The sequence below is a fragment of the Rhinatrema bivittatum genome, chromosome 5 (assembly GCF_901001135.1).
Source record: "Rhinatrema bivittatum chromosome 5, aRhiBiv1.1, whole genome shotgun sequence".
In the NCBI taxonomy this organism is placed as follows: domain Eukaryota; kingdom Metazoa; phylum Chordata; class Amphibia; order Gymnophiona; family Rhinatrematidae; genus Rhinatrema; species Rhinatrema bivittatum.
The window spans coordinates 133,132,313-133,145,740 of record NC_042619.1 but is presented as its reverse complement, the minus strand read 5'-3'; the positions used below and the strand labels follow the sequence as shown (position 1 = coordinate 133,145,740).

General features: G+C 41.1%; 1 protein-coding gene across 1 annotated transcript in view; it reads right to left on the bottom strand.

Annotated features, from left to right (window-relative positions):
• Positions 1 to 13,428, bottom strand: part of VWA8 (von Willebrand factor A domain containing 8) — a 745,717-nt gene that overhangs the window by 581,672 nt on the left and 150,617 nt on the right. Inside the window, 1 exon segment of the mRNA XM_029602953.1 lies at positions 10,086 to 10,253. Within this exon segment, the coding sequence (XP_029458813.1) occupies positions 10,086 to 10,253 (168 nt within the window).

Here is a 13,428-nt window from a genome sequence, read left to right as displayed (position 1 = left end):
CCACAAACACTTCCCAACCTGTATACCTAGCATCATACCCAGTTGAGCCTATTACGTCCAATTGCTGTTACTCAATTGTAAATTATACTCAACACGAGACATCACTGCGCTGTGAAACCACTAATACTAGATGACATAAATACCATGACAATACCCTGCTGTATTAACATACATAGTATGATGGTTCATATATTCTCTTGTTTTAACCATTCCCACATTTACTTTGTAATCTGCAGGCCCGTTCTTATAAACCTATGTTTTTTAATTGTTTTTCGGAGTGAAGGCCTGAGCCACCTCCCACAGTTATGAATGTAAACCGTTGATCTTTTATGTAAACTGTTGTTATACCTGTAAACTGGAGTGTAGGCCATTCCTAAACCTCTGTATATAAAAACATACAACAAATATGCATCGTGCAAGCAGTGGTATGACCTTGAAAGGAAGCAGACAAGACAAAGAGAAGGGTAAGGAAATCACAGAAAAAATGGCCACCAGCCCCGCACCCGCCTCTCAGGCCCCAAATCGTATTGACAGAGATGACGAACTTACTATTAAAGTCACTAACGTCGTGGTAAACGCACTGGATACCCGTTTTGTAGAACTTTCATCGAAACTACAAGAACTCACTAATACGATCAGAGAACTTAACCCACGCATTGAGCACACCAAGGGCCGCATTTTGGCCCTAGAGGATGACAACCTGAGCCTCATAAGAAAAGTTGACACGCTCGAAAAATCACTCACAGAGTAAAAAGATAAAATATAGGATCTAGAAAATCGGTCGAGACGCAGTAACATCAGAATAGTAGGTCTCCCAGAAAGTACTGAAGAGAGGAATCTGGAAAATGTCTTACAAACCTGGTTACCTGAGGCCTTAAATCTCCCAGATTTTAAAGACAGCTTTCTCATTGAAAGAGCACACAGATTGGGGAGGAAAAAAGAGGGGAAAATCAACCATGTATTGCTATCGCAAGAGTGCTAAATTGGGCACACAAACAGCGTGTGATGCAAGCTTTTAGGGCTGTGACAAAACTCATATATCAAGAACATACAGTATATCTATTCCACTGCGCAGCAGTGGAAGTCCTTCAGCCTCATCTGCACCAAATTACATAAACGAGACGTACGGTTCCAGCTCCAATATCCCGCAAAGCTGAGAATTTGGCAAGGAGAAAAAACAACCGATTTTTTGGACGTGGAGAAGGCGAACGCCTTTTTGGCGGGCACTCCTTGAAATCAGTTATGTAGGACTGATACCTAAATACCTCCATTTCATCTCGCTGGCCTATCGGGAGGCCACTCTCTCTGGCGATCACTAACATGCCCTCTCTCTACATTTTCTTACGGCTAGTTAAGTGACTACATGACACCACGAACCCGTTCTAGCAACCCTGCATGAATACTTAACAATAAACTGGTGTGTTTAGACAGTGCATTAAAGCCAGCACTGTTGTTACGATGCGGTCATGGCATATCCGGAGGAGAATAACAGCACGAGCAAGGACAATTTAAGTTGATCACGGGTCTCCCTGAACTGGCAATTATCGACTTGTTTAATTTATCTATATATGTTTTCCCTTGTCTGACTCGTACTGCATTGGCCATAAGTTTGCCCACTTTTTTTGCCATATTGAAAGAAGGAGTGCTCTGCATATTTTAGGTATTTTAAAGTTCGCTGGTGTAGATGGGCAGTCAGTGCACCAAGGAGCTCCCTAAAGGTTTTCAGCCGCTCAGTAGTGGGATTGGTGATTAGTTCTTTTTTTGCCCCTGGCCATTCAGGTTTCAAGATGCTGTAATGAATAGGCTTGTGTGAGAAGAGGTTCGGGCTAAGCAGAGCCTGTGGGTGCATGATGGCTCATAGGCCCCATGCTGATTTTATTTTAAGTTTCTGAAGCTATTGCTGCTGCCACTGCACAAAGACCTACAGCACTGCAGTCCGAGGCACATAGGAGGGAGGAAAAAGAAAAGGGGGGAGAGGAGAGGGAGCTACTGTTGGGCAGGGGTGAAGGGGGAGCCTAAAAAGGTATTGCTACTGGGCAGGACGTTGGGGGCTGGGGGGGCTTCTGTTGCTGGGCAGAAGGTTAGTGGAGGAGAGGTGATTCCTGCTGCTGGGCAGGGAGTTGGGGAGAAGGGGTTACTGCTGTTGGGAAAGGGTTTGTAGGTAATAGAGGGCTTCTGTTGTTGGGCAGACATTTGGAAGAGAGGGGCTACTTGGGCAGGGGGTAAGGAGAAAAGAAGGAGAAATTGATAGACAAGGAATAGGTGGTAGAGAGTGGCACTGCTGGGGAAGGGCTTGGTGGGTTAGAGAAGGGATGCTGCTGGACAAGGAATGGAGGGGAAGGAGGAGGAGGATGGAGGGGAAGGAGGATGCAGGACAAGGAGTGGGGAGAAAAAGGGGAATACAGGACAAGGAGTAGATGGGGAGAGAAAGGGGATGCAAATTGAAAAGCGGGAGAGGTCAAAGTGGGATGCAGGACAAGCAGTGGAGGAGAAAGAAAGAGGGGGTCCCAGGATATGTGGGGAGAGGAGAAATAAAAGGGAGAAGTGGTGGAAAGAGGGGGATGCAGAGCACAGAGCAGACTGAGGGAGAGGAGAATGCGGGGAAAGGAATGGAGGGAAATAGAAAGAGGATGTTGGATAAGAGGTAGAGGAAGAGAAAGAGTGGGATGCTGGGGAGAAGGGAGAGGGATTTGCTTTGCTGGAGCTGTCACCACTAGAGGGACAGCTGTTCCTTTGCCATTAATGGAGACAGCATGGTGCCAGAGCAGCCACTGGTAAGTTGAAAGGGGAGGGGAACATAATTCTCGTAGAAAAAGCTGGACCTGGCACTGTAAGCTACAATTGTGGAACAGCATGGCAAGTCCTGTAAGAGAATTCAACACAAACAATAAATATTCTGCTATAAAGAAGGCTCTGATTATATCTCTTAATAGAAATTAAAAGTCACCATCATATGGTGTCTGATGCTGCAAGACTCATTTGGTATGGTCTTTGTAGCTCGACAACCTGGTAATTTTCAGTGCTGATGGCTTATAGGAGAAGCCTTAAAGCTTATAGGTGAAGCCTTAAAGCACAATAATCAGTTTAATCATAGGTCACTTTTTTTGTCTTATCAACTTGTGGTAATCAATGTTTATGAAATGTGCACCATTAAGAAATTTAATATCCTGAAGCTCTCTGAAGAAGGAGTTTCATACTCCGAAACCCTGAGTGTCGGAGGATCAACTTCAGGATCGGACTAAGGAGATAAGTGCACATATTAAATTTCTTAATGGTGCACATTTCATAAACATTGATTACCACAAGTTGATAAGACAAAATAAGTGACCTATGATTAAACTGGTTATTGTGCTTTAAGGCTTCACCTATAAGCCATGAGCACTGAAAATTACCAGTGTCTTTGTAGGGGTCCATGTTGCAACTACACTTTGAGAACTGTATGCAGTTCTGGTCACCCCATTCTAAAAAAAGACAGAGAAGGGTGACAAAAATGAAGGGGATGGAAAAGCTCCCTTATGGAGAAAAGATAAACAAATTAGGGCTTAGGGAAAAAGAGAATTTGTATGAATTTATGCTATTCTTTCATAGGAATTTTGCTTTCTTATTGATTTGGTTTACTTTATTTTATTTCTTTTTTTATTTTATATTCCATGTTTTTAATATTTGCCAGTTGAAAGTGATTTTATTTAACTGGTTGCTGTAAACCATCATGATTGAAAATAAGGTAAGGACGATTATAAATGAAATAAATAAATAAATAGGGCTCTATAGCTTGGAAGAGAGACAACTTAGTGGGATACGACTGAAATCTACAAAATCATGAGTGGGGTGGAAAAGGAAAATAGGAAACGGTTATTTACCCTTTCAAATAACATTAGGCTAAGGGACGCTCCATGAAAGTAACAACTGGTAGATTTAAAATAAATCTTAGGAAGTATTTTTTAACTCAGTAAACAATGAAGCCATGGAATCTGTTGCCAGAGGACGTGGTCAAAGCAACTAACATAGGGGGTTTTAAGAGAGGATTGGACAAGTTCCTGAAGAAAAAGTCCATAAACAGTTATTAGCCAGGTAGACTTGAGAAAGCCAGTGCTTATTCCTGGGAGTAAGATACAAGAAACAGATCAACTATTGGGGATCTAATGGGTATTTGTGACCCAGACTGGCCACTGTTGGAGACAAAATAGTAAGCTCAATGTACCTTGGTCTGAACTAGCATAGCATTTCTTACGTTCTTAAAAATGTTTGTAGCACTCCAGCCTCCACGGATCAGTTAGCATAGAAACAGTGAGCACTCATATGGCCAAAATAAGAGCTAGTGAAGCACTGAAAGTCCTACCAGTTTCTCTTGCAAATTTTAAAACAAAGGGAGAGAGAAGACAGAGATGCACATGAATCCAACATATTGGACCAGCTCCCTCTAAATACCAGGGTACAAATAACCATACAATTAGACAGTTCTTCCTAATGTCTAGACGAAATCTACTCTGCTACAGTTTAAGTTCACTACTTCTTGCCCTTCTCTCAGCAGAAACAGAGAACAGTTTCTCTATACCGAAGGCACTTTACAAGAAATTATGTAAAGGTAAGAGTCCCTGCCCCAAATAGGTTGCTGTCTAAATGGGTACCTGAGGCAACTGAAGACAAAGTAACTTGCCCAAGTTCACAAGGAGTATCAGTAATAGAAGCAGGGTCTGAACCTTAGTCTCCTGGTTTCCAGTCCATTACTCTAATGACTAGGGAGCTCCCACTCCCAATGGATCACTATTCTCGCTATAATCTTCTATTACAAATTTAAGGATTGGCATCAAATCAACCTTCAGTGTTCTCTTTCTGGACAAAATTAAATCACTTCATTCAACCTATCCATCCCTAGCAACAGATAGCATATTGTAGAAGTTTTTGTCATGGGAATATTACAAGATGTATAAAGCTATACGAGCAGTAAAGCAAATTTGCTTACTGTAATCTGATGGATTATCTATGACAAGTGGGTGATGGCATCCAGGAACACCGAACCAATTCTTCTCTCCTAGCTCTAGTGAGCATATGAAGGAATTCCCACGTGGGTGTTACCTCGTGAGCCTCCTCAGTCAATATTAGAGCAAATTCCAGCTAGATAGTGGACCCTCCAGGGAGACAGGTGGGTATTTAGCATGGCTAATTTACCCTGCAATGTATGGAAAACACTTTATGGTAAACAAATTTGCTTTTTCTCTCAGTAAGCACCCTGAATTAACCATAACATGTGGGGAGTCCCAAGATATGGGTTGTAGCAGAGAGTTTAATTAAGTAAGCAATCCGGACTCCACCATGGAGAACAGAATACTGTGAGAATAGGTTATGCAAAACTGCCTGTCAAAATCTACTGTCAGTTCTCAAGAGACTGCCCAGACAGTAATGGGATGTAAAGGTGTGAACTGACGATCAAATAGCAGCTTTGCAGATGTCTTCAATAGGTACTTCTTGGAGAAGAGCAATGGAAGATGCCATAGCTCTTACTTGATACACTTTAACTGACTCTGTAATTTATAGGCCTGCTGACGCACAGCAGTTCTGAATGCAGTCCACTATCCAGTTGGATAATGTACATATTGTGACTGCTATGCCAAGTTTGTTAGGATCATATGATACAAATAGCTGTGAAGTTTGGCAATGTGGCTGAATTCTTTTCTTGTAGTAAGCTAAGGTTCTTTTGCAATCCAGAGTATGAAAGGTTTTGTTTCCCTTTCATGCACACGTGGCCTCAGAAAGAAGGTAGGCAAAATGATGGACTAACTGATTTGGAAAGCCACAATAACTTTCCAGGAGAAACTTTGGGTGACTGCATAGCATCACCCTTTTCTACAAAAATGGCATGTATGGTGCAATTCTTAACTCTTCTGGCTGAGTTTACTGCCACAAGAAATACCAATTTCCATGCCAAGAATTTGAGAGAAGTCAATTCTAATGGCTTAAAGGGCAGTTTCATCAATTAAGAGAGGACAACACTGAGTTCCCATGGAACCAGGGTTTTCTGTACTGGAGGTTTAACCTGCCAGAAGCCTTTCATAAATTTTGAAACCAATGGATGAGTTGAGATGGGTTTATCATCAGCTGTTACATGGTAAGCTGCTATGGTGCTAAGATGCACTCTCACAGAGGATGTAGCGAGACTGGATTCAGAAAGGAAAAGCAAGCAGGTCAGTAATTGTTTGGGCTCACAAGAAGACAAGTCCAAATCATTCTGTTGACACCATCTTGAAAATCTTTTCCAATTGAAACCACAGGCTTTCTTAGTTGATGGCTTTCTAGTCAAAACTGTAATGTCTTCCATCTCCTTTTGTAAAGAAAAATCCTCAATTATTGAACATTTAACATCCAAGCTGTCAGATTGAGGGAAGGAAGGTTCAGATGCAACAGAATACCTTTGTCTTGAATTAACAAGGCAGGGTCTATCCCCAGATGTACAGGAGGACTGCTACAAAGCTATATGAGATATGCTAACCACATCTGCCTGGGCTACGCTGGTGCTATGAGGATCAGATAAGCTTGATACTGTAGCACTTTCTGCATTGTCCTGGCAATCAGTGGAATTGGTGGAAAAGTATGCATGAGGACTCTATTCCAACTGAGCAGAAAAGTATCTTGAACTAATCTGAATTTGCTGGAGAAAATGAAATACAATATTTCTAGCTTCCTGTTTGGTCCCAAAGTGAATAGTTTGACCGTTGATAGACCCCATAAGAATAGTTTGTCAGCTGTCAACTGTCATAGAGACCACTTGGGTGGACAGAAAACTTTGCTGAGTTGATCCACCAGCATTTTGGCAATATGTGGCTTGTAAGACAGACTGATGTCTGTCTGCCTATTGCCAGATTTTCATTTCTTCCTGGCAGAGAGTCCATAACCCTGTGCCTCCTTATTCGTTGACATAGACCATAGTGACTTGGTTGTTGGTTTCTATTAAAATATTCTCCTTGAGAAGATGTGTGAAAGTTGCTGGAGCACATCTGGTTGCCCTCAATTCCAGCAGATTTATCTGAAAGTGACTTTCTTTGAGAGACCTTGGGTTCAATGACAGCCCATATAGTCCCCCACATCACTTTGTGGAGGCATCCGTTAAGGTTACTTAGTAGGGAAGAGTGCAAAGTAGAGCTCCCTCTTGAAGAACTTGGGGGTTCAACAACCAGAATAACTCTTGATTCATGTCCTTGGAATCTTGAACTGTGGTTGTCAGTGATCGAGTTAGCTAATCACATGGAGCATACAGACCCCACTGCAAATGACGTATATGGAGGCAGGTTAGTGGAACTACATAAATAGCCACCGCCATATGGCCCAAGGTAACAATTATCACTCTGGCTGTCAAGTACTGTGAGGTGAGTAGCTTGCAAATGAGCGATCTCATGGTGTTTGCTTGTTCTAATGGTAGAAAAGCTCTCTCCTGCAATGAAACTATCCATGCATCAACAGTGTCGATGCAGCACATGTCAATGTGCTTGGCCTTATATTTCTTCAGTGCCTGTTGCTCTGATGGCCCAGTGAAGTGATGCCGTTTGTTCCTCGATGCAGGTTAGTCAACACTATTCAACCCTGAGGCTTTGGACTGCTGTACTGATGGGAAAGTTTCAGAGGAGCTCCTGCTCAACTCTTGTTCTGGTGAGGTAGATGGCACTGTACTGCAGGAGAAGAAATGATTGCAGCTTTTGAGAGTCTTATGCAGTTCCTCGTTCCTGTAAGCCCGGATATGTTGAGAACGCAGGGACATTCACCTGCAGGCATAAGGTCATGGTCAGGACAGAGGCAATGGCACACCTCATGCCCATCAGTGAGGGACATTACCTTACCGCAGCTACAGTTCTTGAACCTGCTCACTATGGGTTTTTTCTTGCCGGACATCTTACAGGAGACAGTTTTTTTTTTTTTTTTTTGTGGTAGCAATGAAAAGTGCTGTTGTGGGTGCTGCAGAGGTAGTAAGGCAACTAAAAGAGTAAAAACTGAAGAAAAGAAACAAAAATTTAATGATTGTAAGGATTTTTAAGAAAACTTATCTAGAGAAACTAAATACACTTCCATGCTTGTGCTCGGACAAAAGTTGGCTCAAGAGGTTCAAGAGGCAACACTCGTGCAAGAATTCCCGCACATGCTCAGTAGAGCTAAAATCTCTACTAGTTAGGAGAGATGAGTCTATTCGGTGCCACAATAATTTCAGACTATTACCTATGCAATGTAAATGACAAGGTGAGACACTTGCTTTAAAAAGTAAGAGGTATCCTTTATTGCAACAGCTATGAATGATTTAACAAAGGATACCCAAACACAACCCCACTCCTTTTATATAATTTCAAATGTCAAATCTGTGAATCACAGATCCCAAATTTTTGGGAGGCAAGATTTAAACTATATGGCTTCTTCACTGAAGAAGAAATATGAGTATCCTTAGGTACTTGGGCAAATTGGCAGTGTGAAAATTGTCTACCTCTTTTCCCCAGGTAAAAAGTCATGCATGGAACACCACTCACTTTTTACCCGCATCTGGAGTAGGCATTCCCAGGAATATGTTTAGGTTGGGGGAGGGAAATAAAGCACATAGATTACATTTTCAAATCCATATGCGTTACTTTCCACAGGAAAAATAGATGCAAACCTCTGCAGTTATTTATCTTCAGGGTAATTTTCAAAGGGAACGTATGAATAAAAGTATCCACAGACTTTTATCTATGTAGGTATTTTTGAAAATTGCCCCCAGGATTTCCTTGGCAAAGATGTGAACACACAAGACAGTTCCATGTAACATTATATTGTTTATCAAACTGAGAATTTATTGCTATGGAGTTTTTTGCATGATGGCTATAAGAAGAATATCGCTACCCTTTTTTTAATTACCGTATATAGTACGCTGCCTAAATATGTTTTCCTTTAAATGCAGAAATCTGTTAGAAAAAGCAGTATTCTTGCTAATGAGTTACGAGTCTCCAGATAAATCTAGATGCTAAATATTTATAATAGCTTTAGCAAAAAATAGTAAGCCCTCCTCAGCACTACCTTTATTGGGTAATTTTTGGTCTATCTGGTAAATGGATAATTTTGTAGAAGTTCTATTTCATAATGCCTTCATAAGCTTCAATGAGATAAGCACAGAGGATCCTTATTTGCAAAAACTGAAAGAATAACAGAAGCTTGACCTAGTGGTATCACAAGCCATAGGGGTAACATAGGGGTGATCTGCACAGAGCGGCAGTTATTACCCTGACAGTAGTGATGTGGCTACATCAGGTTTCCAAGAGGCACTGGAGTAACCTGCATAGAGTGACCATGGTTAAAACTCCAAATTCAATGGGCATGGGCAGGCTGGATGTTTTGGACAATGACTTTGCTAGTTTTGGTGGCTGTGTGGATTATTAGAAAACTCGATAATAAGACATGGTAGGGGCAGAGGACCTGAGAACTGGATTTATTGTTGGTCTACAATGTTAGAGGAAGATGACAAGGTCTGAGGTGCCGTAACAGCGGAGGTGGTGGCAACCAGTACTTTGGCAGATTCTGGGCAAGCTTGGTACCGATGAGGATGGGGGCTGAGAAGTTGGGTGGAGGAAAAGATGGGGTTGGGATGTTGGTATTATATATGGTATTTATTTGCTGATCTACTCCATACCCCAAATGGAAAAATTCTCAACTGAGCAGACTGGATATACCAATTTGGCCTTTATACTATGTTTAGGTTGTCTCTGAATCACTGCCAATCCCCTCAGTTTTATATCACCACACTACTTCAAGCAAGCAAAACTGGAGCAATTTTTATCTAGGAGGCAAACACTGACAAATACCCCACTGTAATTGTTTCCTGTTTTTTTATTTTGAGGTTGATTTTCTATTAAATATAAAAATGCTGGTTTGCCTTCTTTTCTTTCCTTTTTTTTTTAACCGTTCATTTTTATTGGTTGTTCAAATGAAAAACCAAAATACATTTACTATAGAAACACAAGTGGAATGCACCCATATAAGGAATTGGGATATTTGAAATAAAATATAACTTTTCACTGATAAATCCAGACTAATTTTTGCATGGAACTAAACTTAATTAAATCCTCCCCACTGTTTACCTGCAACAGTTTGTCATAGCGTTCTGCAGACATGAGAAAGCGTCCATCCTCAAGCTGCATCTCTCGATTCTCCAGCAAATTGTTTAAAACAGGCAACACATTACGTTCAGCCTTCTCTAAGCCTTCCAACACCAGTATTCTGCCTTCTGTGGCTGCGCGAACAGCACACTGCCAGAAAAAACAAAAATAATGCACCAGTCAGATTCAATAGAACATAGCACAATATAACAGATTATATGAAATGCAGACAAAATACATACAAACACATTCATATTCTATTTATTTTAGTCATTTACAGCCCGTTGAGCAATCTCAGCATATATTTTACATACAGAGTAAAAATAAACTTACATGAAACTCACAAAACAAAAATAAACAAAAAAATAAAACCTAAATAAGGAAAACGAGGCCAAAGAAGTGGGATTTCAAGAGCTTTCTAAAGCAAACATAGTCCTTTTTTAGTCTAATTACCTCTGGAAGGGCCTTCCAGAGTCTGGGACCTGCTATGCTGAATATCTGGTCTCTGGATTCAGATAAGTGGGCTATCTTAAGAGATGGTACTTCTAATAACAGTTTTGCTGAAAAGTGTAGGTACCGAGAAGATAGATATTTTTTAACTAATCCTTGGAGGCTAGGAGGAGCAAGATTATGATAACTCTTAATCCATTCTATTGGAAGCCGATGAAGACTGGTTAAGTCTTGAGTTATATGAACACTAGAGGAGACATCAGAGATTAAACATGCAGCAGAATTTTGGATGAGTTGTAATACTTTTAAATGGGTTTGGGGCAGACAGATGAACAACGTATTGCAATAATCAAGGGATGGGGCTATCATAGCTTGGGTTGCTGTATGAAAGTTGGTGCCATCAAGAAAAGATTTAAGAGAACAAAGAATTCGCAATTTGAAGTATGAAGTTTGGACCACAGAGTTAATGTGTGGATGAAGTGATAGTGATGAATCTACTATGACACCCAAATCACGAGCCTGACGTTTAATGAGAATAACATGATTATTATCAAAGATTAAATCAGTAGGATAATTCTCAGAAGGAGTGCATGATAGAAAAAACAATATTGGTCTTACTAATATTAAGAGCTAGTTTAATGGATGCCAGTCACCTCTTATTTTGACCCAAGCAAGAGGCTAAGTTTTGTAGAGCTTGATTAAAGGTTGAAGATACTGGGGGGGAGGGGAGGGGGGGAACTGTATATCGTCTGCATACAGTTTAAATAAAATATCTAGGCCTGCCAGTGGGACGAGACAGAGATTGAAAAGAACAGCTGAGGGACTCATGTCAGCAATGGATACAAACCAGAGGCCAAGCTACTAATCATAACTCTGAAAGAACAGTCTGACAAAAAAGAGATGAAGCAAGAAAGAACGGTAGCAGAAACCCCATAGATTCCAGATGAGCTAAAAGGATGGAATGATTAATGGTGTCAAAGGCTGACGAAATGTTGAGTAAAACTAGCAAATACTGGGTGCCCTTATCAAAACCCTGACTTATGGTGTCAAAGCTACTCAGAAGTAGTTTCTGTGTTATGACAGGACCGAAATCCAAACTGAGAATTGTTGGGAAGGGGATTAGTGTCAAATCAGTTTAGAAGTTGGACAAGCACAACTTTTCCCAAAATTCTAAATAGCAGGGGTAAAATAGAAATAGGTCTGTAGTTCTTAGGATCTAACGGGTACACGTCAGACTTTGTTTTCGTTTTTAGTAAGGGCCAGACAACAGTGTTTTTTTAGCATGACTGGGAGGGATCCTTCAGAAAGAGAAGCATTCACTAACTTAGAGATGAAACATCCAATATCAGATTTTAGGACTTTTATCACAGCAGAACAGCAAATATTAAGAGGACAACAGATATCTTTCATTCCATGGAAATTACTTCAGAAGCCAAGGTAGGTGGAAATTCAGACCAAACAGTAGCAGCAAATAGTAACTCTGGAGTGCAGGTAGTAGCAACGGTAAATGGAGACTTGTTGAGATGATCTAAAACCTGGGAAGTTTTTGAATTAAAAAAAAAAGAGGCAAATCACTCACAAGTGATGTTCTCAGATGGTGAGGCTGCTGAAGGGCTAAATGCTAAAGAATGGACAATTCCAACAAGCTTGCATGGGCTTGATGCAGCTGTCAGTAAACAAGTTGAATACCAGTCTTTCTTAGCATAATCAATGGCATCTTTATAGGCCTTCAGTTTCAACCTATAAGTTGCAAGGTTATTTACTGATTTAAATTTCGCCAGTGGTGCTCCGATCTGCATAAATCAGACTTAAGGTTACGAAAGGTAGAAGAGAACCATAGTGCACATCGCATGCGTTTCACATCAAGAGAGCATGTAGGGGCAATTTTGTCTAATGTTCCAGAAGGGGTGTCTCTCTCTCTCTCTCTATCTATCTACACAAAAAACAGGAGCAGAAGAGGTGATAATGAAGCAGGAACTGGCTGAACAAAAGAGAGACTAAAAAAGGGTTTGAATTAGTATGTTTGAAACTTATGAGCAATAGACAGTCAACAAGATTTCAACTCTGGCATTGATAAGCAGTAGAGCTCACAAGTTTTAAACTTGTGCTAATTGAACTCCTTTTTGTGTCTGTTACCCAGGACTTAATTTTAGGTGGAACAATGGTGTTCTGCCATCTTTTTTTCCAGGACGTAAGGAGACAGAGTAGAGCTGGTGGTATAAATCAGTCCTGGCTCCTCCACTTTTTAAACCAATTCCAGTTCGCTGCAGAAATGGAGCAGAGCTGGTTGTGGCAGGATGATGTCTGTCCACACACTCCTCCACTCCCAGAAGAAAAAGGAGAAGGGAGCTGCTTTTCTTGAGATGAAAGCAGCCACATGGCCATGATGTTTGTGAAATTTCCTGGCACAACTGAAAGACAATGATAGAGGTTAAGGAAGGGCGAAGAGACACAAGGCCTGTCAGCCCTACTGTTCTGCTGCTACTGAGTTTGTTTGCACACATGTATGCATATGCAAAAGAGTTAACACCCGGTCTCTTCCTTTCTACCTCCCCTGGGCTCTACCTCCTCTCCTTCACTCCATAATTCCACTTCATTTTTGTCTACAAATTAAGCACTGGGTCCAGTTGTCAGCAACCAATTCACCTTTGGTGTCCCAGGAAGACATGGCCTTTCTTCCAATGTCCCAATCTGTGCTGGCAATGGCAATTTTTTAGGAGGAGCTGTACAGGAAGACCCAGGAGTATAAGATGCAGAGCATCAGTGCAGCAGCATCAATGGCACTGGTATCAATGCAGACAAACTCCAGCGCCTTCTGGTGAGATTGCAAGCACCCGGAAATACTGTTATACCAATGCGCTGATTTCCAGAACAT